This window comes from Bombina bombina, chromosome 5 (assembly GCF_027579735.1).
Source record: "Bombina bombina isolate aBomBom1 chromosome 5, aBomBom1.pri, whole genome shotgun sequence".
NCBI classification, from domain to species: domain Eukaryota; kingdom Metazoa; phylum Chordata; class Amphibia; order Anura; family Bombinatoridae; genus Bombina; species Bombina bombina.
In genome coordinates, this window is record NC_069503.1 from 43085042 (window position 1) to 43111387 (window position 26346).

Here is a 26346-nt window from a genome sequence, read left to right on the forward strand (position 1 = left end):
TCTGGCTCCTACTTAGCATATGCAGGAGTTCACATTATATAAAAAATATGTGTCTGTTATTTGCTTATAGCTGTCACATGGTACAGGTGCAGAACTACATTTATCGGAAAACAATTTACTATGACTTTAAAAAGAGAAGTAGGTTTTATTGCATTGTAGTTTTATTATGCATCTGTTGATTTTATAATTCTATATGTTATGGTCCTTTTAAATGGACTGAATTTGCCAAAAGAACATATCTCATTATATTATCACTCCTTGTAAACAAAACATCTTTCTTTTCTTAACTCTATCCAAGATAACAATTGAAATGAACATTTTAGTGCCTATCTTGCAGTGTGATTTAAGACAACTCAGTATTGACCAAGAGAAGTTAAAGGACTGGGGGTGGAGCACATGACAAAATGTCTGACAGTGAGAATTAGTAGGAAGTACAATACCAATACTGCAGTATCCAATTTAACTTATATTTATACAACTGATTTTAAACATTTCTTTCAGGAGAAAATATTGTTTCATATAAATGATATAAAACAAAGATTATAATATATTTGTAAAGTTGTGATATGGTCCCACTTAAATTGATTTTCTACCATTATGTTGTATAGATCTGGGAAGATTCATATTTAAGGGGCAATTATAACACCCACATAGTTAACTGTACTAAATACTTGTGCTGAATCAATAGCACATATGTAATAACCTAATCAGCTGATCTGTATCACATGAATTGTTATGTGTGCCTTTAATTATACCATGCATACAGTTAATCAGAACCATTATTTATTATAATCTGTCTAAACCATTTAATATACTTTTTACAGACACAGCCAGAATACTGAGAGATATCAGGTATTGATGTAACTGGAGTGAATAAGGGAACCTTCTTCCTGAGCACAGACATTGGAGCCTGTTATCAGCATGAACTCATATGTGTTAGGTGAGCAAAATAGATATTATGCTGACTTTAATTACTGGCAAAATAGATCACGCATTAAACAAATATAAACTATTATATTTATATCTGCATCTTTAAGAACATTTGTGTCAGTGACGTTATAAAGATGGAGCAACCTCCATTGGACTGAGGAGGAGGGTAAAAAATACTACTCCCCCCTCTGTCCTTTTAGACAGACCATGTCTAACAACTGCCTAACCTCACCCCCTGACCTGGTTCATTACTCAGAACACCTGCAACTCCACCTTACCCTGCCCTGACCTCGCTCATGGAACATCTATAACTGCACTTATGCCTACATTGTTCCCATGTGTGTAACACCCACAACTCAGTCATTTAGTTTACTATGCTGTAGTAATGTTTACATTCTATGTCATCCTTTTTTAATTTGTGATTTACAAGTAAATACATTTAATAATACAATTGGTTGGCATTTTGAGTATAAAAAAGTTTTTTTTAATTGAGATGGATTATATTATAATGAATAAACAGTCTTATTTTTCTTTATTACATTTCTTTTTATGTAGACAAACACGTGAATAGTTCATATCCATCCTTCACTACAGAAAGCATCAGAATGATTCCACAAACTCCAGTAGTCTTAGACACCAATGACTATTCACAAACATTGGGGATATCACAAAAGATATTAACAGACGATGGTGAATTGGCAGGAACTGTGCAGAAATCATTATGTACAGAGAGTAATTTAGTTATCAAACAAGAAGACAACATTTATGCCTTATCTAGTGAAATGATTATCCCAGAAGATAAACCACACACATTTACTGAGTTTTCAAAATATATTAAAGAAGGGAAAAGTCTACAGTCTAGCCAAATGATTCAAACAAAGGAGAAACCTTTCAAATCTACAGAATGTAAGAAAAGATTTAGATGGAAGTCTCATCTACTAGAACACCACAACATTTACACAGGTGAGAAACCACACACATGTACTGAGTGCGGCAAATGTTTTACACGAAAGAGTGAGCTGAAAAATCATGAAAGGATTCACACAGGAGAAAAGCCGTTTACATGTACAGAGTGTGGAAAAAGTTTTACACAAAAGGGTCATCTGAAAATTCATGAAAGGATTCACACAGGGGAAAAGCCTTTCACGTGTACAGAGTGTGGAAAATGTTTTACACAAATGGATCATCTGAAAACTCATGAAATGATTCACACAGGGGAAAAGCCTTTCACATGTACAGAGTGTGGAAAAAGTTTTACAGTAGAGAGTAATCTGAAAGAGCATGAAAGGATTCACACAGGAGAAAAGCCTTTCACATGTACAGAGTGTGGAAAAAGTTTTACAGTAGAGAGTAATCTGAAAAAGCATGAAAGGATTCACACAGGAGAAAAGCCTTTCACATGTACAGAGTGTGGTAAATGTTTTACACGAATTGATTGTCTGAAAACTCATGAAAGGAGTCACACAGGGGAAAAGCCTTTCACATGTACAGAGTGTGGAAAATGTTTTAAACAAATAAGTAGTCTAAAATATCATGAAAGAAGCCACACAGGTGAAAACTCTTTCACATGTACAGAGTGTGGGAAATGTTTTACAAAAAAGAGTCATCTAAATACTCATGGGAGGATTCACAAGGGAAGAAACCTTTCACATGTTTAGAAATTGAAACAAAAGGTTTTTATTGAAATCAGGTATCACAAAACACCAAATATTTACACACAAATAAACTTTATATACACAGTGTACAAACCTTTTTACAATTATCCTAAAGAGGACAAACTCTTGTAAATACAATCAGTTTAGCTTTGCTGGGCTGAGTCATTGGATTCTAATATTCAGAATTCCAACACTGCAGTACTATGTCTCAAACCATGTCTGCACAGAATGAAAATCCCTAGATAGATATATATATATATATAGATAGATAGATAGATAGATATAAAGCTAGGGGTTTTCGGATGTTAGCACCAGTCTATTTTGGGACACCTTGTAAGTGGTGACTGGCTTAGCAGAATATGGCCATATTGTGTGACTAAGATCCCATTTTTATTTAAAAGCATATTTAATAGGCAAAACTTTTTGCAGCATAAATATGTTAATAATATTGTGAGACAATGATCCCAATTTTATTTTAACAATTTAAAGAATATTTAGCAAATATATTTTTTGAAGTATATATAAATATTTTATAAATATGTGGACTTAAGTGTTTGTATGTGCGCCAATACTTGTGTTGTAGATACCCCTCAAACCAAATGTTTTTTTGGGGGGGGGTTCTTACCTGAGTTGCATGACTTATTGAAATTAGTTTTGCCCTGCAAAAAAAACATTGATCTAGATAGAGACAGTATTCTTGATACTCAACCCAAATGTAGTAAATATAACCTCAGTGATGAAACCATGTTTATTACCCAATATAATATAAATCACAAAAAAATACATCACTCTATCAACAAACATTGGCCCTTTTTTCAAAGAGATCCCATCTTGAAGAGTATTGTAAACAATTGACCGATGACCATATATAAAAGAGCTCCTACCCTTCGGAATATATTGGCACCCAGTAAAAGGGTTAAACACACTAATTTCAATAAGTCATGCAACTCAGGTAACATCCCCCCAAAAAAACTTGCAAATACATTAAAGCAGGAGCAAAAAGCTTCAAGTCCAATAAGTCAGGGGAAACTTTCGAAATCACACAAATTTCTAATTGTGACTCCAGTAATGTAGCTTATCGTATAGATTGTTTATGTGGCCAGCAATATGTGGGGCGCACCTCAAGAGCTATGAGAACTAGATGGGGTGAACATTTCAGAAATTGTAAAAACAAAAAAATTAAACATAGCATTCCTAATCATTGCAATACCCATCATTCTAATAATCCTTATATATATATACAGTATATATATATATATATATATATATATATATATATATATATATATATATATATATATATATATATATATATATATATATATATATATATATATATATATATACAAAAATAAAAATTTATGCCCATAGATCATATATCTAAATCTTCTGATTATAATCGATTAGTCAGACTTCGTCAGAGAGAAACCTTTTGGATTCATAAATTGCAGACCTTGTTCCCTCTTGGTTTAAATTCTAATGTAGATTTAGCAGCGTTCAATTGAATACCATTTCTGATTCACTTTCTTCTAACATTAACATCAGTCTCACTTATTCCTTACTATTTCTTCTGCATTAACACTTTTTTCACTCATTCTCCCTACCACCTTCATATTCACATCAAACAGTCTGATCACCATGTACATCATTATCATCTACACACATTTAGGTTCATTAGTTCATATCTTCTGTTTAGATGAAAACACAGATGTTTTATATATATATTCACCTTTTTGACAAAGATTACCTCTTTTATATTTAATATAGTTTCAGCAATTTCATGTCATGTCACTTTTTTATTTCATTCCATGTTTTTTATACATTTATCAACATAGGTTAACTAAAAAAAATTGTTCAAACATTTACTTTTTAGGGCCACTCAGCTAGCTCCCACTAACATTTGAGCATAATTATATATTTTTATAAAAAAAACTATCCTTAATTTATTTTATACACCAAGCCATTCATTCACACTTAGGTTTATTAGTCTATATATGTATCTATTTTATTGCCCAGACGAGAACACAGTCATTTTGTTATATATATTTGATTTCATTAAAATAGATTTTTTTTATACAGTTATCTCTCATACAATTATCTGGTCTCTTCGCATTTTAGGTTATTATTAAAAAAAATTATTACTAAATATTAATATTTTGGGCCATGTTTCAGCTAGCTCCCACTAATTGTTTTAAAAAATATATATATTTTTTTTTTCATTTTTTTTACAAGATCATATATAGATTGTCCATATAGTCAGCTGTTGATTTATATACAGCTGGGCACATCCGTTTATTTAACTACTCATCTCATTGTTTAGATGGAAATTTTGTTCTTTACATACCAAAACATTTTAAAAAAAGATTTTTCATTCATATTTTTTGTCGATTGCATTTAGGTCACAATTATATGTCTTCTATGTCTTGTGACATTAGTCAAACAGAAATTTACTTTGAGTATAACACACTAATTTTTGGGCTAACTCAGCTAGCTCCCACTAACTCATGCAGAAAGTTTTTTTAAAGAATTAATTTTACAAAAAAATCTTGTTTAGAATATTTATTCATATATATGATGTTGATCAGGGATTTCTGCTGCTGTTGTCCTTTTCTTGTTCATCATGACACCACATATATTGTTCTACACACGTTATCTTAGACAGTTGTTACACTTATTTACTGTTATCCAAGTTACTGGGTTCATTACACAAACTGCTGTTTCATTATTTTTTTTATTGGAGACAATGATTTATCCCAAACATTGTCACAAAAAATGGTATATATTTTGTTATATATATTGACTCTCCCAGTTGTTTTTGAAATAACAACAAATGTATATATTTTTTATTGATGCAACAAAGTGTATACTATCCTATTTTACCTATTTCATTGTAACACATGTGTTTCATAGTATATCTTATGAATTTACAAATATCCTTAATTACATATTTATTACTCCTATTCCTTTCACAACAAAACCCTCCTTTTTTATCTTTTAAAACATTATATGCATTTTTCTAGATATTTTTTCCTAAAAAAAGTCTCATCACAGATTTCTTTGCTTGTTTGCAAATACACATATTAGTGAATAATTGATTCCACACTTGACACCTTAACCCTCCGTTGTCCATTGGATGATTTGAAAGTGCTGGATAACCAATGAAACACACTGTGGCAGCTTTAAAAAGTGCTTTTTTATTTGTTTTTTTATCTTATTTTTATGCCTGATGAAACGACTGTGTTGTGTGGTCGAGAAACGCGTTGCAGCAACATTAAACTTGTCTTTTAACATTTATATACGGAGGAGTCTTTCTGTCTGATTATTCAGATTGAATTTGCTCTATCTGCACAGAGAACTTTCAAACCATTACATCACAATTGGTTTGCCTGCACCACATCTTCAGCCTGTTGTTTGATACTTGGATTCAAACTTCCCTGGGATCTTACCTGTGGCCTCAGAACTGGTCTCAACCTTGATACATGGTCAGTATCCAGTTAGCTGACTACTGCAAGTGTAAGCCTGCCTGTTTGCACTATCTAGTGCCTTCATAAATTGTGAGTTTTACCATTTACCTTCTTTATTATATATAACATATGGATTTCACTATGAGGCGCCCATTTTCTTTCTAACCTTGATCATTGAGGTGAACGGAGATCATTCCCCCAAGTGGAGCTGCCTGATACACTCCTTTTTTTTACTTGGATTGGAAAAAAATTTCAGCGATTGAACTTTTGTTTCTTTAACATGAACACTATATCTGTCATGTATTAAGGTTAACCAATTTCACATTTGTCACAAGAATTTATTAATTTTTTACTTTATCATATTAAATAATATTTTACCATTTCACTAATTTTTACTCATTCCTTAGAGTCCACTTATCATTCATACACCTTTTAAAACCAATTTTTTTTTGTATCATTTTTTCACATTATAAACATTTCTACCAATTCTCTTTTTTTCCCCCATTAGTTATTTTTAGTGCCCCACCTCCTGGGTGTTTCATCACCTTCACTTTTCAATATCAAATTAACCCCCGACCTACACAAACCCAGATTAGTAATCACCAGCAAGACTTTTTATACACAGACATTTTATGTAACTTAAAGCGATAGAAAATTACACTTTCATGATTCAGATAGAATGTGTCATTTTAATTTCACTTCTGTTATCAAGTGTATTTACTACTGAGAGGTGACTGGTGGTTACACACATGTGCCTCTTGTCATTGGCTCATCATATATGCTCAGCTAGCTCCCAGTATTATATTGCTGCTCTATAGCTGACTTTGCAGGAGTTAAATACATAGTTATAAACCATCAGTGGTACAATAATAAACCAATCTAACATATTAAAATAATTTTGCCCCTTTATATCCCTTTAATTAACAGCAGAGACGATAACAATTATTTCTAGATAATCAATATCTTGGTAAATTTGTCACAATGTTATCTTCATTAAACAAGGATTTACACCAAGATAGCACAAAGCTAGATCTGACTAAAGGGACAGTAAACAGCTTGAGACTGTAATATAAACTGACTAATTATTCCTAGGAAAACAACTTTACCGTATACTTTCATTGTCTAATAGTATTGTTATATCAGCTGTGTGCCGGGATATTATCTGTGTGTCACAGACGTACAGTGACTAATAGTGCAATAAACACATAGAAATAACTTCACTGACTCACTATTTATTGTCTAATAGTATTGTTATATCAGCTGTGTGCTGGGATATTATCTGTGTGTCACAGACGTACAGTGACTAATAATGCAATAAACACATAGAGGTAACTTCACTGACTCACTATTTAATGTCTAATAGTATTGTTATATCAGCTGTGTGCCGGGACATTATCTGTGTGTCACAAACGTACAGTGACTAATAATGCAACACAAAGAAATAACTTCACTAACTCACTATTTAATGTCTAATAGTATTGTTATATCAGTTGTGTACCGGGATATTATCTATGTGTCACAAACATACAGTGACTAATAGTGCAATAAACACATAGAAATAACTTCACTCACTCACTATTTAATGTCTAATAGTATTGTTATATCAGCTGTGGGCCGGGATATTATCTGTGTGTCACAGACGTACAGTGACTAATAATGCAATAAACACATAGAAATAACTTCACTCACTCACTATTTAATCAGATTTTTCCTACCTTAATTCCGATTGGCTGATAGAATCCTATCAGCCAATCGGAATTCGAGGGACACCATCTTGGATGACGTCCCTTAAAGGAACCTTCATTCATCGTCTAGCTGTCGGTAGAAGAGGATGTTCCGCGCCGGAGGTCTTTAAGATGGAGCCGCTCCTCGTCGGATGGATGAAGATAGAAGATGCCGCTTGGATGAAGATGTTTGCCGGTCCGGTTGTCCTCTTCTTGCCGGATAGGAGGAAAACTTCGGAGCCTCTTCTGGACCTCTTCTTGCCGGATAGGAGGAAGACGTCGGAGCCTCTTCTGGACCTCTTCTTGCCGGATAGGAGGAAGACTTTCGGAGCCTCTTCTGGACGGATCGGTGATACCCGGCGTGGTGAAGATAAAGTAGGGAGATCTTCAGGGGCTTAGTGTTAGGTTTTTTAAGGGGGGTTTGGGTTAGATTAGGGGTATGTGGGTGGTGGGTTGTAATGTTGGGGGGGTATTGTATGTTTTTTTTACAGGCAAAAGAGCAGAATTCTTTGGGGCATACCCCGCAAAAGGCCCTTTTAAGGGCTGGCAAGGTTAAAAGAGCTGTAAACTATTTATTTTAGAATAGGGTAGGGCATTTTTTTATTTTGGGGGGCTTTGTTATTTTTTTAGGGGGCTTAGAGTAGGTGTAATAAGTTTAAAATTCTTGTAATCTTTTTTTATTTTTTGTAATTTAGTGGGGTTTTTTTTGTAATTTAGTGGGTTTTTTTTTGTAATTTAGTTTATTTGATTTAATTGTAGATAATTGTAGGTAGTTTATTTAATTAATTTATTGATAGTGTAGTGTTAGGTTTAATTGTAACTTAGGTTAGGATTTATTTTACAGGCAATTTTGTAATTATTTTAACTAGGTAGCTATTAAATAGTTATTAACTATTTAATAGCTATTGTACCTAGTTAAAATAAATACAAAGTTGCCTGGAAAATAAATATAAATCCTAAAATAGCTACAATATAATTATTCGTTATATTGTAGCTATATAAGGGTTTATTTTACAGGTAAGTATTTAGCTTTAAATAGGATTAATTTATTTAATAAGAGTTAATTTTTTTCGTTAGATAAAAATTATATTTAAAGGGACACTCAGGTTAAATTAAATTTTCATGATTCAGATACAGCATGTAATTTTAACTTTCCAATTTACTTCCATTAAAAAAAATGTACACAGTCTTTTATATTTACAATTTTTGAGTCACCAGATCCTACTGAGCATGTGCAAGAATTCACAGACTATACGTATATGCATTTGTGATTGGCTGATTGCCATCACATGGTACAAGGGGAGTGGAAATATACATAACTTTGAAATTTGTTATAAAAAAATCTATTACTTATTTGAAGTTCAGACTAAGTGCTATTGCATTGTCTTGTTATCTTGCATTTGTTGATTATGCAAAGCTAATGTGTTGACTGGTCCTTTAACTTAGGGGGGTGTTAGGGTTAGGGTTAGACTTAGCTTTAGGGGTTAATACATTTATTATAGTAGCGGCGCGGTCCGGTCGGCAGATTAGGGGTTAATAATTGTAGGTAGCGGCGACGTTGGGGGGGGGGGCAGATTAGGGGTTAATAAATATAGGGGTCGGCAGTGTTAGGGGCAGCAGATTAGGGGTACATAGGGATAATGTAGGTTGCGGCGGTGTGCGGTCGGCAGATTAGGGGTTAAATAATTTTATTAGAGTGGCGGCGATGTGGGGGGACCTCGGTTTAGGGGTACATAGGTACTTTAGAGCACAGTAGTTAAGAGCTTTATGAACCGGCGTTAGCCCAGAAAGCTCTTAACTCCTGGCTTTTTTCTGCGGCTGGAGTTTTGTCGCTAGAGTTCTAACGCTGACTTCAGCCAAGACTCTAAATACCGGTGTTAGAAAGATCCCATTGAAAGATAGGATACGCAATTGACGTAAGGGGATCTGCGGTATGGAAAAGTCACGGCTGGAAAGTGAGCGTTAGACCCTTTCCTGACTGACTCTAAATACCAGCGGGCTAACGCAGAACTCTAAATCTAGGCGATATATTTTGTGTAGCTGTTATGTGCTAGTGTTAATAATATATATTTTGTGTAGCTGTTATGTGCTAGTGTTAATAATATATATTGTGTAGCTGTTATGTGCTAGTGTTAATAATATGTATTGTGTAACTGGTATGTGCTAGTGTTAATAATAGATATTGTGTAACTGTTATGTGCTAGTGTTAATAATATATATTTTGTGTAGCTGTTATGTGCTAGCTTTAATAATATATATTGTGTAGCTATTATGTGCTAGTGTTAATAATATATATTGTGTAGCTGTTATGTGCTAGTGTTAATAATATATATTGTGTAACTGTTATGTGCTAGTGTTAATAATATATATTGTGTAACTGTTATGTGCTAGTGTTAATAATATATATTGTGTAGTGATGTCGCGAACCTAAAATTTTGCGTTCGTGAACGGTGAACGCGAACTTCCGCGAACTGGGCGAACTGCCATTGACTTCAATGGGCAGGCGAATTTTAAAACCCACAGGGACTCTTTCTGGCCACAATAGTGATGGAAAAGTGGTTTCAAGGGGACTAACACCTGGACTGTGGCATGCCGGAGGGGGATCCCTGGCAAAACTCCCATGGAAAATTAAATAGTTGATGCAGTGTCTGGTTTTAAGCCATAAAGGGCCTAAATCACCTAACATTCCTAAATTGTTTGGAATAACGTGCTTTAAAACATCAGGTATGATGTTGTATCGATCAGGTAGTGTAAGGGTTACGCCCGCTTCACAGTGACAGACCAAACTCCCCGTTTAACGCACTGCAAACAACCGCAAACAGTCCATTTGCACAACCACGAGATCGATAGATTTGATAGATAGATACATAGATTACATAGATCAATAGATGCAATATACATTTGATAGATACAAATTACATAGATCAAAAGATGCAATATACATTTTATAGATACGAATTACATAGATCAATAGATGCAATATACATTTGATAGATACGAATTACATAGATCAATAGATGCAATATACATTTGATAGATACGAATTGCATAGATCAATAGATGCAATATACATTTGATAGATACGAATTGCATAGATCAATAGATGCAATATACATTTGATAGATACGAATTGCATAGATCAATAGATGCAATATACATTTGATAGATATGAATTACATAGATCAACAGATGCAATATACATTTGATAGATACGAATTGCATAGATCAATAGATGCAATATACATTTGATAGATACGAATTGCATAGATCAATAGATGCAATATACATTTGATAGATACGAATTGCATAGATCAATAGATGCAATATACATTTGATAGATACTATTGATAGTTAGATAGATTTGATAGATAAATAGCTAATTTGAAAGATATATAATTTCCCAGACAGAGAATTACAAAGACGTGCAGCCTGGGACCCATGGTAACATTACTTCCTTTTGCACAATCGAGTATACCAGTTGCAGAGGTTCTGACCCTCCATTCTGGCTGCACCTCTCCCTGCAAGAGAGATCTGTTACAGAGTCTGTGGGCCTGTATGCAAAGAGCTGGCCTGCCTGAAAGGAGCAGCAAGGCAGATCAAAAGATGCAATATACATTTGATAGATACAAATAACATAGATCAATAGATGCAATATACATTTGATAGATACGAATTACATAGATCAGAAGATGCAATATACATTTGATAGATACGAATTACATGTATCAAAAGATGCAATATACATTTTATAGATACGAATAACAGATCAAAAGATGCAATATACATTTGATAGATACGAATTACATAGATCAAAAGATGCAATATACATTTGATAGATACGAATTACATGTATCAAAAGATGCAATATACATTTTATAGATACAAATAACATAGATCAAAAGATGCAATATACATTTGATAGATACGAATTACATAGATCAAAAGATGCAATATACATTTGATAGATACGAATTACATGTATCAAAAGATGCAATATACATTTTATAGATACGAATAACATAGATCAAAAGATGCAATATACATTTGATAGATACGAATAACATAGATCAAAAGATGCAATATATATTTGATTGATACGATTGATAGTTATATAATTTCCCTGACAGAGTATAATAATTAGACATGTGGTCTGAGACCCATGGTAAGGTTACTTCCTTTCACACAATCAAGTATACCAGTTGCAGAGGTTCTGACCCTGCATTCTGGCTGCACCTCTCCCTGCAAGAGAGATCTGTTACAGAGTCTGTGGGCCTGTATGCAAAGAGCTGGCCTGCCTGAAAGGAGCAGCAAGGCAGATCAAAAGATGCAATATACATTTGATAGGTACGAATTACATAGATCAAAAAATGCAATATACATTTGATAGATACGAATTACATAGATCAAAAGATGCAATATACATTTGATAGATACGAATTACATGTATCAAAAGATGCAATATACATTTGATAGATACGAATTACAGAGATCAATAGATGAAATATATATTTGATTGATACGATTGATAGTTATATAATTTCCCTGACAGAGTATAACAATTAGACATGTGGTCTGTGACCCATGGTAAGGTTACTTCCTTTCGCACAATCGAGTACAGGTTGGGGTCCGGGATTGCCTTTTTGTGCTGTCTGATTCTTTCAGGTATACCAGTTGCAGAGGTTCTGACCCTGCATTCTGGCTGCACCTCTCCCTGCTAGAGAGATCTGTTCCAGAGTCTGTGGGCCTGTATGCAAAGAGCTGGCCTGCCTGAAAGGTGCAGCAAGGCAGAGGGATCGATTCCTGCCTAGAAGCAGACAGGCAGAGGGGACGCTACCTGCCTGGGAGCCCACTGAGACCAGCACAGCTGGGGGAGATACAGTCGCTGGCTTGACCCCAGACTCAGCCACGATAGCCCTTGTCCCACTATTTGGAGGCAGAGGGATCTATTCCTGCCAAGAAGCAGAATGGCAGGGGGATTTATTCCTGCCTAGAAGCAGACAGGCAGAGGGGACGATACCAGCCAAGAAAGAGCTGCAGGGCAGAGAGGATGCTATCTGACTGGGAGTCCACTAAGACCAGCCCAGCTGGGGGAGATACAGCCGCTGGCTTGAACTCGGTCTCAGCAACTATATCTCTGGTCCACCTATCCAGTGGCCACCCCTGGGTTTTGACAGAGGAAGGGAGACCCCCTAGTGGAGTACCGCTACATCCTGGAGATGCAAAAAGATGTTTGGACACCCAGTACAGGTCGTTCTCCTTCAGCCTTTTTATACGAGTGTCCCCGACCCTTAACAGGCACAACAGCATGAAATACCACATATGCCATCCTTTTGCACAATAGAGTACAGGTATGGCATCGATTTTAGGAACCGGGAGATGGAAAAAGATGCTTGGACACCCAGTACAGATCGTTCTCCTTCAGCATTTTTATACGATTGTCCCCGACCCTCAACAGGCACAACAGCATGAAACACCACATATGCCATCCTTTTGCACAATAGAGTACAGGTATGGCATTGATTTTAGGAACCGGGAGATGGAAAAAGATGCTTTAACACCCAGTACAGGTCGTTCTCCTTCAGCCTTTTTATATGAGTGTCCCCGACCCTCAACAGAAACAACAGCATGAAACACCACATATGCCATCCTTTTGCACAATAGAGTACAGGTATGGCATCGATTTTAGGAACCCGGAGATCATTTTTAGGAACCGGGAGATGGAAAAAGATGCTTGGACACCCAGTACAGGTCGTTCTCCTTCAGCCTTTTTATACGAGGTTCCCTGACCCTCAACAGGCACAACAGCATGAAACACCACATATGCCATCTTTTTGCACTATCGAGTACAGGTATGGCATCGATTTTAGGAACCCGGAGATCATTTTTAGGAACCGGGAGATGGAAAAAGATGCTTGGACACCCAGTACAGGTCGTTCTCCTTCAGCCTTTTTATACGAGGGTCCCCGACCCTCAACAGAAACAACAGCATGAAACACCACATATGCCATCCTTTTGCACGAACGAGTACAGGTATGGCATCGATTTTAGGAACCCGGAGACGATTTTTAGGAAGGAACCGGGAGATGGAAAAAGATGCTTGGACACCCAGTACAGGTCGTTCTCCTTCAGCCTTTTTATACGAGGGTGCACGACCCTCAACAGGCACAACAGCATGAAATACCACATATGCCATCCTTTTGCACAATCGAGTACAGGTATGGCATCGATTTTAGGAAGGAACCGGGAGATGGAAAAAGATGCTTGGACACCCAGTACAGGTCGTTCTCTTTGAGCCTTTTTATACAAGGGTCCACGACCCTCAACAGGCACAACAGCATGAAACTCCACATGTGCCATCCTTTTGCACAATAGAGTACAGGTATGGCATTGATTTTAGGAACCCGGAGATAATTTTTAGGAACCAGGAGATGGAAAAACATGCTTGGACACCCAGTACAGGTTGTTCTCCTTCAGCCTTTTTATACGAGGGTCCCCGACCCTCAACAGGCACAACAGCATGAAACACCACATATGCCATCCTTTTGCACAATCGAGTACAGGTATGGCATCGATTTTAGGAACCCGGAGATAATTTTTAGGAACCGGGAGATGGAAAAAGATGCTTGGTCGGTCCTCCTACTTCAAATTTGGGGCACTGCGCATGCAATCTACTGTGCCACCAGATATGAGTGGTGTGTTAAGTAGTACTATTCTTAACAGTTTAATCACTGTTATGTGCCTTTTTTTTTTGGTTTGGGTTTTGTAGCCACAGTGCAGCACCAGAGGCCAGAAAAATTAGGCATGTAGAAATGACTGAAAAATAAGGTATTGTTGCAGCAACTGCTGTAGCAGCGGCCAGAAAATTTGATGTTTGTTTGACAGTTAGAAAGTGCCCTAAAACATTGCGGCTTGAACCCTAGTTGTTGGCGGATAAGTCACGCAAGTCATCCGGCATTCGAAGATAAAATACAGCAGCGTGTGTACCATTTGTAGCCCAAGGCAGCTCATCTCATCAGGCCTTTTTTACTCTAATGTATCGCACAATGTCAGTCCCTTCTGGATCCATCCCTCATTCATTTTAATAAAGGTGAGATAATCAAGACTTTTTTGACCTAGGCGACTTCTCTTCTCAGTGACAATACCTCCTACTGCACTGAAGGTCCTTTCTGACAGGACACTTGAAGCGGGGCAGGCCAGAAGTTCAATTGCAAATTGGGATAGCTCAGGTCACAGGTCAAGCCAGCACACCCAGTAGTCAAGGGGTCCATCGCTCCTCAGAGTGTCGAGATCCGCAGTTAATGCGAGGTAGTCTGCTACCTGTCGGTTGAGTCTCTGAGGCTGGATCCCGAAGGGCTGTGGCTTTGCATAGGAGTTAAAAAGGTCCGCATGTCCTCCATCAACAACACGTCTGGAAAGCGTCCTGTCCTTGCCGGCATGGTCGTGGGAGGAGGAGGATTACTTTCATCTCTTCCCCTGTTAGATTCCCGTTGTGCTGAGACATCACCCTTATACGCTGTGTAAAGCATACTTTTTAATTTATTTTTTAACTGCTCCATCCTTTCCGACTTGCGGGAATTCTGAAACATTTCAGTCACTTTATGCTTATACCGGGGGTCTAGTAGTGTGGACACCCAGTACAGGTCGTTCTCCTTCAGCTTTTTTATACGAGGGTCCCTCAACAGGCACGACCGCATGAAAGTCCCCATTTGCACAAGGTTGGATGCCGAGCTAATCATGTCCCGTTCCTTGTCCTCACTGATCTCACTGAAGGTATCTTCTTCTCCCCAGCCACATACAACACCACGGGTACCAGATAGGTGACAACAACGAGCATCCTGGGATGCCTGTTGTGCTTGGTCTTCCTCCTCAAAGCCACATTCCTCCTCTGACTCCTCTTCCTCACAATCCTCTTCCTGCGTTGCCGCTGGTCCAGCAAGCGATGCTGATAAGGCTGTTTCTGGTGGTGATGGAGACCACAACTCTTCCTCTTCACACTCATCTACAGCCTGATCCAGCACTCTTCGCAGGGCACGCTCCAGGAAGAAAAAAAATGGTATGATGTCACTGATGGTGCCTTCGGTGCGACTGACTAGGTTTGTCACCTCAAAAGGACGCATAAGCCTACAGGCATTGCACATGAGCGTCCAGTAATGTGGCAAAAAAATCCTCAGCTCCCCAGAGGCTGTCCTAGCACCCCGGTCATACAAATACTCATTAACAGCTTTTTCTTGTTGTAGCAGGTGGTCGGGCTGTCGCAAATCAAGCGCCTCACTGGCAGGATGTTTCGCCGCTGGATATCTGACAAGTGCGCCTTGGCCGTGTAGGAATGCCTGAAATGGCCACACACCTTCCTGACCTGCTTCAGGACGTCCTGTAAGCCTCGGTACTTATGCACAAAGCGTTGTACAATCAAATTACATACATGTGCCATGCACGGCACATGTGTCAACTTGCCCAATTTCAATGCCGCCACCAAATTACTTCCGTTGTCAGAAACAACTTTGCCAATCTCCAGTTGGTGCGGAGTCAGCCACTGATCCACCTGTGCGTTCAGGGCAGACAGGAGTGCTGGTGCGGTGTGACTCTCGGCTTTCAGGCAAGTCAACCCCAAGACGGCGTGACACTGCCGTATCCGGGATGTTGAATAGTACCTGGGGAGCTGGGGGGGTGTCGTTGATGTGAAGCAAGATGCAGCAGCAGAAGAGGACTCAGCCGAGGAAGAGGTTATGGAAGAGGATGGAGTAGGAGGAGTAGAGGAGGTAGCAGCAGGCCTGCCTGCAAGTCGTGGCGGTGTCACCAACTCCTCTGCAGAGCCACACATTCCATGCTTGTCAGCCGTCAGCAGATTTACCCAATGCGCAGTGTAGGTGATATACCTGCCCTGACCATGCTTTGCAGACCAGCTATCAGTGGTCAGATGGACCCTTGACCCAAAGCTGTGTGCCAGACATGCCATTACTTCCTTTCGCAAAATCGAGTACAGGTTGAGATTGCCTTTTGTGAAAAGAAATTTCGGCCGGGTACCTTCCACTGCGGTGTCCCAATAGCTACAAATTTTTTGAACGCCTCAGACTCCACCAGCTTGTATGGTAAAAGCTGGCGGGCTAAGAGTTCAGACAAGCCAGCTGTCAGATGCCGGGCAAGGGGGTGACTTTGGGAAATTGGCTTCTTACACTCAAACATGTCCTTGACAGACACCTGACTGTGGGCAGATGACCAGGAACTGCTACGTAAGAGAGACTGAGTGGCGGATGGTTGAGAGGGGGCAAGGAGGACAGTAGTGGTTGACGTGGCTGAAGATGCTGGACCAGGAGGAGGATGGCGGCTTTGAGTTTGTGTGCTGCTTCTACTCATGTGTTCATCCCATCGGCGTTTGTGATGTGAGACCATGTGCCTTCGCAAAGCAGTTGTACCTAGGTGGGTGTTGGACTTCCCACGACTCAGTTTCTTTTGGCACAGGTTGCAAATGGCATCGCTGTTGTCAGAGGCAGACACACAAAAAAAATGCCACACTGCTGAGCTCTGCGATGACGGCATTCTGGTGGTGGCAACAGCATGCGTTGATTGGCGTGCTGTCTGGCTGACCCCAGGTGCCGATGCATGCTGTCTGACTGTGCCACTAGCTCCTTGCGACGACCTACCCCTGCTTCCAACTCGTCTCCTCCTCTCTGTCTCCCCATCTGAACTTTCCCCCTCTTCTTCTTCTTTTCTAGCGGGCACCCACGTGACATCCACAGACGCATCATCATCAACTGCTTCACTTGTGTCTGACAAATCAACAAAGGAAGCAGCAGCGGGTACAACATCATCATCATCATCACACCGTATGTCCATGTCTGTAATGCTGCCTGTTTGAGACATATCACTGTTATCTACATCCTCTGTCAATGATGGTTGCGCATCACTCATTTCTTCCAAATGATGTGTCAATAACTCCTCTGACAGATCAAGTGAAGTGCTGTGGTGCTAGTTTTGGTGGTGGCGGAAGGCGGGCGAGTGGCACTGGTCACTTGAGAGGTGCCCCCAAGCTAAGCTGGAGGTGGATGGTGCGTCAAGGTTAGGAGCGGAAGCTGTAGAAGATTGGGTGTCCTGTGTTAGCCATTCAACTAGGTCCTCTTCAGAACTTTTCACGTTCATGGCACGTGGCCTCTGAACACTGTGCATAGTTGTAGGGTCAAAGGGAATCACAGCACCACGACGGCACTTGCAGGTTGCCCTTCCTCTGCCTGTCATTTTTTTTTAATGTCCACTTACACTACTATTAAACAAAATATGAGTGGTGCCACAGGGCAAGTGGGCACAGTATACGCTGTGAGCCTGACACAAAAAAGCAGACTGATGTTTCACAATCCAAAAAGTTTATTTTTTTTAAATGTACACTTACACTACTATTAAACAAGATATGAGTGGTGGCACTGGGCAAGTGGGCACAGTATACGCTGTGAGCCTGACACAAAAAAGCAGACTGATGTTTCACAGTCAAAAATGTTTATTTTTTAAATATTTAAACTACTGTTACAACAAATATGAGTGGTGCCACTAACTTGGCAAGTGGGCCTGGCACACATGCTGGCAGGCAGGCAGGCAACTTCAATTAGATTACAATAGCAGACTGATGTTTCACAGTCAAAAAAGTTTTTTTTTTAAATATTTACACTACTGTTACAACAAATATGAGTGGTGCCACTAACTTGGCAAGTGGGCCTGGTAAACACGCTGGCAGGCAGGCAACTTCAATTAGATTACACTAGCAGACTGATGTTTCACAGTCAAAAAATTTTTTTAAAAAAATATTTACACTACTGTTATAACAAATATGATTGGTGGCACTAGTTGGAAAGTGGGCTGGCACACACGCTGGCAGGCAGGCAACTGCAATTAAATAACACTAGCAGACTGATTGAAAAGTTTTTTTTAAAAAAAGATACACTAATGTTACACCAGATAGGAGTGGTGGCACTGAGGATGGAAGTAGGCACAGTATATGCTGGGAGCCTGACACACAGGCTGGCACTAGTGGCAGGCTGGCCTGGCAACGGCAATTAAATAACACTAGCAGACTGATGTAAAAGTTTTTTTTTTACAAAATTTAAACTAATGTTACACCAGATAGGAGTGGTGGCACTGAGGATGGAAGTAGGCACAGTATATGCTGGGAGCCTGACACACAGGCTGGTACTAGTGGCACGCTGGCCTGGCAACTAAAATTAAATAACAATAGCAGACTGATGTAAAAGTTTTTTTTTATAAAAATTTACACTAATGTTACACCAGATATAAGTGGTGGAAAACAGAGCAATTAGGCACAGTTGTGGGCTTGACACACAGGCCTGATGGAAAATGAAATTAGATTACACTAGCAAAATGATGTAAAAGTTTTTTTTTTTTTAAATTTACACTAATGTTACACCACATAAAAAGTGGTGGAAAACAGAGCAATTAGGCACAGTATATGCTGTGGGCCTGACACACAGGCCTGATGGAAAATTAAATTAGATTACACTAGCAAAATGATGTAAAAGTATTTTTTTTTTAAATTTACACTAATGTTCTCTTAGGCCCTTACACAGGCTGGCACTAGTGGCACGCTGGCCTGGCAACTAAAATTAAATAACAATAGCAAACTGATGTAAAAGTTTTTTTTTTTTAAATTTACACTAATGTTACACCAGATATAAGTGGTGGAAAACAGAGCTATTAATCACAGTATATGCTGTGGGCCTGACACACAGGCCTGATGGAAAATGAAATTAGATTATACTAGCAAACTGATGTAAAAGTTTTTTTTTTTTCAATTTACACTAATGTTAAGCAGATATCAGTGGTGGCACTAATCACAGTATATGCTGTAAGCCTCTCACACAGGCTGACAGGCAGGCAAATGCAAATAAAATTACAAAAAAAAAAAACCTGAAGTTCTAGCCCTAAAAAGGGCTTTTTGGGCTGAAGTTCTAGCCCTAAAAAGGACTTTTTGGGGTGCTGTCCTTACAGCAGAGATTGGATGAGTCCTTCAGGACTGTAGTGGACACTGAATACACTAGCCTAGCTATCTATTTCCCTATAAAATCAACAGCAGCAGCACTAAACCTCCTCTCACTAAGAATGCAGGATCGTAATTAATCTAAAATGGCTGCTGCCCAGGAGCTGGGAGGGAGTGTCTGCTGCTGATTGGCTGAAATGTGTCTGCAGACTGTGAGATACAGGGTCAAAGTTTCCTCAATGATGACAAATAGGGGGCGGATCGAACATCGCATATGTTCGCCCGCAGCGGCGAACGCGAACAAGCTAAGATCGCCGGGAACTGTTCTCCGGCGAAGAGTTTGCGACATCACTAATATTGTGTAGTAGTTATGTGCTAGTGTTAATAATATATATTGTGTAGCTGTTATGTGCTAGTGTTAATAATATATATTGTGTAACTGTTATGTGCTAGTGTTAATAATATATTATGTATAACTATTATGTGCTATTGTTAATAATATATAGCATGTAACTGTTATGTGCTAGTGTTAAAAATATATATTGTGTAGCTGTTATGTGGTAGTGTTAATAAGATATACTGTGTAGCTGTTATGTGCTAGTGTTAATAATATATATACTGTGTAGCTGTTATGTGCTAGTGTTAATAATATATATTGTGTAGCTGTTATGTGCTTAGGGTTGCCACCCGCCCCCGTTTCACCGGGACAATCCCGGTCTGAGGCTCTGTGTCCCGTGTCCCGGAACTAGCCTCAAATGCCCCGGGCTGAGCGCTCCCCTGGCGCAGCAATGACTCAAGCACAGACTTTGCAAACAATAAGCTGGCCAGAGGAGCGCTTACCCAGGGTTACTAACCAGCACCGGGTAGGAGGGGACCATACAGCTCTCAGTATTATCCCCTGACATTCACCCTCAGTATTAGCCTTACTGACAGGCAGCTCCATGTTGCCATGGTGATAAGGCTATGCCGGGTGACAGCCGCAAACCGCTTCTCATTGCGACCTTGAGGATGTGTGAGTGACACAGCGCCGTGCCATGCGGCTGAGGCAGAGAGTACAGCCAGTGGCTGGAAGTGGGACAGCAGAAAGAGCCAGTTTCCTGACTCAGCACACACATCACAGGCCCCCCCTGGCCCAGATCCCTGAGCTCAGCCCAGCCTCCTACATCGACAGAGAGATGATCCTGGCCGACTTCCAGGTACAGCTGAGGGAGCAGGCTAAACAAAGATCTGGGGGTGGATAGGCAGCCTGGGCTTTTGACAAACACTGAAGCAGGAGAAGAAGGGATCATATATATATTTACAGGGAGTGCAGAATTATTAGGCAAGTTGTATTTTTGAGGATTAATTTTATTATTGAACAACCATGTTCTCAATGAACCCAAAAAACTCATTAATATCAAAGCTGAATAGTTTTAGAAGTAGTTTTTAGTTTGTTTTTAGTTATAGCTATTTTAGGGTGATATCTGTGTGTGCAGGTGACTATTACTGTGCATAATTATTAGGCAACTTAACAAAAAACAAATATATACCCATTTCAATTATTTATTTTTACCAGTGAAACCAATATAAGATCTCAACATTCACAAATATACATTTCTGACATTCAAAAACAAAACAAAAACAAATCAGTGACCAATATAGCCACCTTTCTTTGCAAGGACACTCAAAAGCCTGCCATCCGGGGGGCGGAGCCAGCAACCAAACAAGAGAGACGTGTCTAAGAGAGCTCCTGCTGCAATTTATCTAATTTTGAGGTGGATTAGGGCTAATCCTCTGCAATTTACCCCAAAAACTATCTTAACCTCTGCAGGATATTTTATTCTCTATTTGAAGACCCCAGCGAATCACGGTGGACACAGTACTTTATCGCCCGTATCAGCTAGGAAAGGGCTAAGCTTTTGCGGCCCACACAGGTCATGGCGCCAAAAGTTAAGGAAACCTGGTCAGACATATACGCAGCTTTACAGGATTTGAGTGCACAGATGTCGCATAGATTTGCAGACATGTCTACCCACCTAAGATTGACTGTAACACAGTGTCTACAGACGGAGCGGGAAAAAGTGGAAAGCGTTTCTACACCGACTTACACAGATCGTCCCTGTATACAAAGGAAGTGGCTACCGGGCTCTATGCCAGACGTTTCTTGGTCTCCTAGTATCGCTATAGACCATCCCCAGCCCTGCATTAGCCCGGCTCAGAGAGATGCGGCAAGCACCTTGGAACAGAACTCCGTCCACTTGTTAGTGCAGAGGGAGCTCCGTGTAAATACTGGGCAGGTAAATATACCTTTTGAAGATCGGAGCCGACAATTCCCTTTATTGCCGCTCGACCACAGCCACCTAGATTGCGACTTCGCATGCAAGCATGAAAGAGGAGCCTTCTCTGAGCCTTTTACCACTGCAGAGACTTTAAAGAGGTACAGCCATATAATTTATAATAAAGATCTGTCGGATTACCTTTCTCTACCGGGTTACGACCGGACCGCTTCCCATACTGTATCAGGGACAGATGCACAGAGTGTGTTACTATCTGAGCCATACAGGAGAGACTTCCTACTTCATACTGCAGTACTTTTGAGCCCTTTCGATCCGGGTGGCTAAACTTGTAATGACTGCCCGATATCTCAAGCGCCCAACTCCCGCTGGTTTCTGGTTGAACTTGCTGCACCTAAGTCGCTCCTTGTGTGACTTGTACTTAATTCCTATGGGAGACTTTTCATTGTCACTGTGATGCCGTACTTTTAGAAATACCGACGTGTATTTTATTCTTTTTTTTTTTACCTATTTTTTTGGGACCTCTGTGGTGCCCCCTGCTCTTATTTAGTGGGTCATAATGTTATAATACTAAGTCATACTGTGATAACAGTTGAGTAGCTGGTTAACTTGACATATCCCCATGTCTCCCATTTTCTTTAATAGGTTAACTTCCTGAATATCTTGTACTTCTTTAAAGAATTCCTGCTGTATAGTAATTCCTGCTGTATCTTCCTATAGACTACACATGCAGGCATAAATTCAGAAATGGCACTCATATATCTCTTCCAAATAACAAGTGTTGAGGATAACTACTTGATTAGATGCGGGAAAATATGTATACACTAGCCAACAACTTAGATTCGATGCTAATTTTAAGTAAATATTTTTAAGTTTTTTTTCTTTTCTTTTCTTTTTATATAGACATTCTATCCCACACGTTCACTCTGGAAGATATGGCACTACAACATTAACCAGTTAAAATTACATACAAAGAAGCTATTATGTTTACAAAACCCTATTTTATAATACTTTTATCCATTGTATTTGCGCAGCTCTAAGATTAGCATTGGGTAATCTTATAAGTATGATATTAGCTAAACGTTAAGGTTATTGGCCTGATTACTGCTACTTTAGATACTATATAGTACTAATGTACTACCCTAACACATATTGTCATAATTTTACTGCCTACTCTCCACACCATCCCCCTTTAATCTTAAGCAACTATTCTTGACATAGTCCCCTCCCCATCTAAATTGAAAAGCTAACACAATTTATAAGATCTGATTTCCAACAGATGGTTTAATAAAGATAACAATATAGATGCTTAAGTTAATGTTAAAAATGTTTTCCCTTGCTCTCATTGCGCATGTGTATAATAGATCGTTATGTGTTACCTTAGCTAACTAATCTTACTCCGTAGAGCTCTGTTTAGATAACCTATATATACAAGAGGGGAAAAGTGCTTTGGCTGCTATACTGGAATATGCCCTATCTAGGTGGGATTAGGCAGGAATTAAGCCTTTTATGTCTATACTAATACTAGTGAGTCTTGGTTTTATAAATGTGCCCACTAGTCTCATGCACTATATTTTAACCAGAGGATTTAACCCTGGCTGCCTAGAGCGGTACTACCTTGGCGACTAGCTTTAAACGTGCGCATCTACATATTATATCCAAATGTTCTTCCTATGCAGCCACATAATATGTTTATGGTATATGCTGAGAGTCGCTAGTTTTGCAGCTGGGTGGTTCTTGTGTCTGTTACTTGTATAGTTGTTTTCTATGAGTAGTCGGCTATTGGGCCCTAGGTTGCCTTAAGAGACGGCCTTTTGAACAGAACACAATGCACTACCTAGCTTGTTTTATATATCTCTCATGACATTTGATTCCCATAGGCTTAAGGGCTACTCTCTTTCAGTCTCCTGGGCCCCCAGCTCCATACCAGGATACATAGTGATACTAGGCACATTAGATGCATAAGTAAGATACATCACCAGCACATGCTCCACAGTCATGGCATCCTCCTACCTAACAGCTGTATTCTGGGGCCTTTGACAACCTCCAGCTTTATACCTAAAACATTGCCTACCTGTTGTAATGATTGCATTTATATGTTAGTTTTGAGGATATATATGTTTGTGTTTATATGTTCTAGTTCTCACCTCTTCTCGTTATAGCTCATTTTATTAAAAAAGGGAGCTCTTGTCCATGATAAGCCTCTCTCCTCCCTTTCCCGCCGGAGCTTATTGCCAGCGGGTCATATCCCCACTCCTTTTTCCAGCTTTGTCTATAGATGACACTTCCCTAGGAGAGGGGCTCATCCGGAGATTCCCTATATCCCGAACATTCTACAGCCCCTCTCTCCACATAATGCCACAGAGTGATTAGTAGGTCCCTTACTTCCCATAATTGAGCTTTGGTTCTATCCTGGTCGCATATTCTACGCATTTGTCATTACTTTCTCATTATATAAGCATAACACTATATTTAGATAATTACTTCACTCTGATGGAGCCAAGCCCAGCCCAGCAGTCATGTAAATAACAGGTCCCCCCTGTGAAGTCCACCCTTTTATCCATCCAATAAGTCTTCCCATACTTGCTCTCATGTCTTATTTGGCTCCGCCCCCTCATTCCCCTCCCCACTCCACTTTGAGCGGCTCCTGCCCGCTGCATCCCCTTATCCCTCTCCCCGCAAAATTGGTCCATAAGTGGCCAAACACAAGCCAATCCATGTTTATCTTACTTTTACTAGATTATATAACGCTATAAATACTTTTCATATATCTGTATGTTTAACAGAAAATAAAAAATAATTGATATTATAGTGCTGTGGACAAAATTACTTGTATCATAAATACTTTTCATGATAATGTGGAGAATATACTCTATCTCCCCCCTCCCTCTACCCCCATAAAACCAACCCTTCCTGGCTTTTATATTTTTTAAATTAATATTTTATGGTGTATTTATCCATCACAAGGTAGGGTCATTTCTAGTCTACATGTCATATAAAAAATAAAAACTGAGGTCTCAATCTGGATAGTCCAAACTCTTTACTAATACCTTTAATAAACGGGATTTATATGCCCCCTCTATTTAGATTTATGGCCTAGTAGACCTCCATGCTTCTTCATAACACTAACCAGCTATAGCTTCTCCATTTTTTTTTTTTTTTTTTACCACTCACCATGGAGTACTACTCTTTAAATCTTTGAATGTATACAATGTTGGCATAATTTGTGTTGTTTATCTGGCAAGATCATGGTATTAGTACTGTACTATTCTCCTTTGTTACTATTGTTGGACGTTTCATTATTGTTATACTTGTTTATGACTTCAATAAAAAACTATTTAAAAAAAAAAAAAAAAGCCTGCCATCCATGGATTCTGTCAGTGTTTTGATCTGTTCACCATCAACATTGCGTGCAGCAGCAACCACAGCCTCCCAGACAGTGTTCAGAGAGGTGTACTGTTTTCCCTCCTTGTAAATCTCACATTTGATGATGGACCACAGGTTCTCAATGGGGTTTAGATCAGGTGAACAAGGAGGCCATGTCATTAGATTTTCTTCTTTTATACCCTTTCTTGCCAGCCACGCTGTGGAGTACTTGGACGCGTGTGATGGAGCATTGTCCTGCATGAAAATCATGTTTTTCTTGAAGGATGCAGACTTCTTCCTGTACCACTGCTTGAAGAAGGTGTCTTCCAGAAACTGGCAGTAGGACTGGGAGTTGAGCTTGACTCCATCCTCAACCCGAAAAGGCCCCACAAGCTCATCTTTGATGATACCAGCCCAAACCAGTACTCCACCTCCACCTTGCTGGCTTCTGAGTCGGACTGGAGCTCTCTGCCCTTTACCAATCCAGCCACGGGCCCATCCATCTGGCCCATCAAGACTCACTCTCATTTCATCAGTCCATAAAACCTTAGAAAAATCAGTCTTGAGATATTTCTTGGCCCAGTCTTGACGTTTCAGCTTGTGTGTCTTGTTCAGTGGTGGTCATCTTTCAGCCTTTCTTACCTTGGCCATGTCTCTGAGTATTGCACACCTTGTGCTTTTGGGCACTCCAGTGATGTTGCAGCTCTGAAATATGGCCAAACTGGTGGCAAGTGGCATCTTGGCAGCTGCACGCTTGACTTTTCTCAGTTCATGGGCAGTTATTTTGCGCCTTGGTTTTTCCACACGCTTCTTGCGACCCTGTTGACTATTTTGAATGAAACGCTTGATTGTTCGATGATCACGCTTCAGAAGCTTTGCAATTTTAAGAGTCCTGCATCCCTCTGCAAGATATCTCACTATTTTTGACTTTTCTGAGCCTGTCAAGTCCTTCTT

At 39.3% G+C, this 26346-nt stretch overlaps 1 protein-coding gene across 1 annotated transcript in view; it reads left to right on the forward strand.

The window, feature by feature from the left end:
* Positions 1-838: 838 nt before the first annotated feature.
* LOC128659800 (gastrula zinc finger protein XlCGF26.1-like) overlaps positions 839-26346 on the forward strand; it is a 68241-nt gene continuing 42733 nt past the window's right edge. Inside the window, exons 1-2 of the mRNA XM_053713372.1 lie at positions 839-940; positions 1486-2481. Coding sequence (XP_053569347.1) covers positions 922-940; positions 1486-2481 — 1015 coding nt within the window. The 5' untranslated portion in view covers positions 839-921. The remainder of the gene's footprint in view (positions 941-1485; positions 2482-26346) is intronic.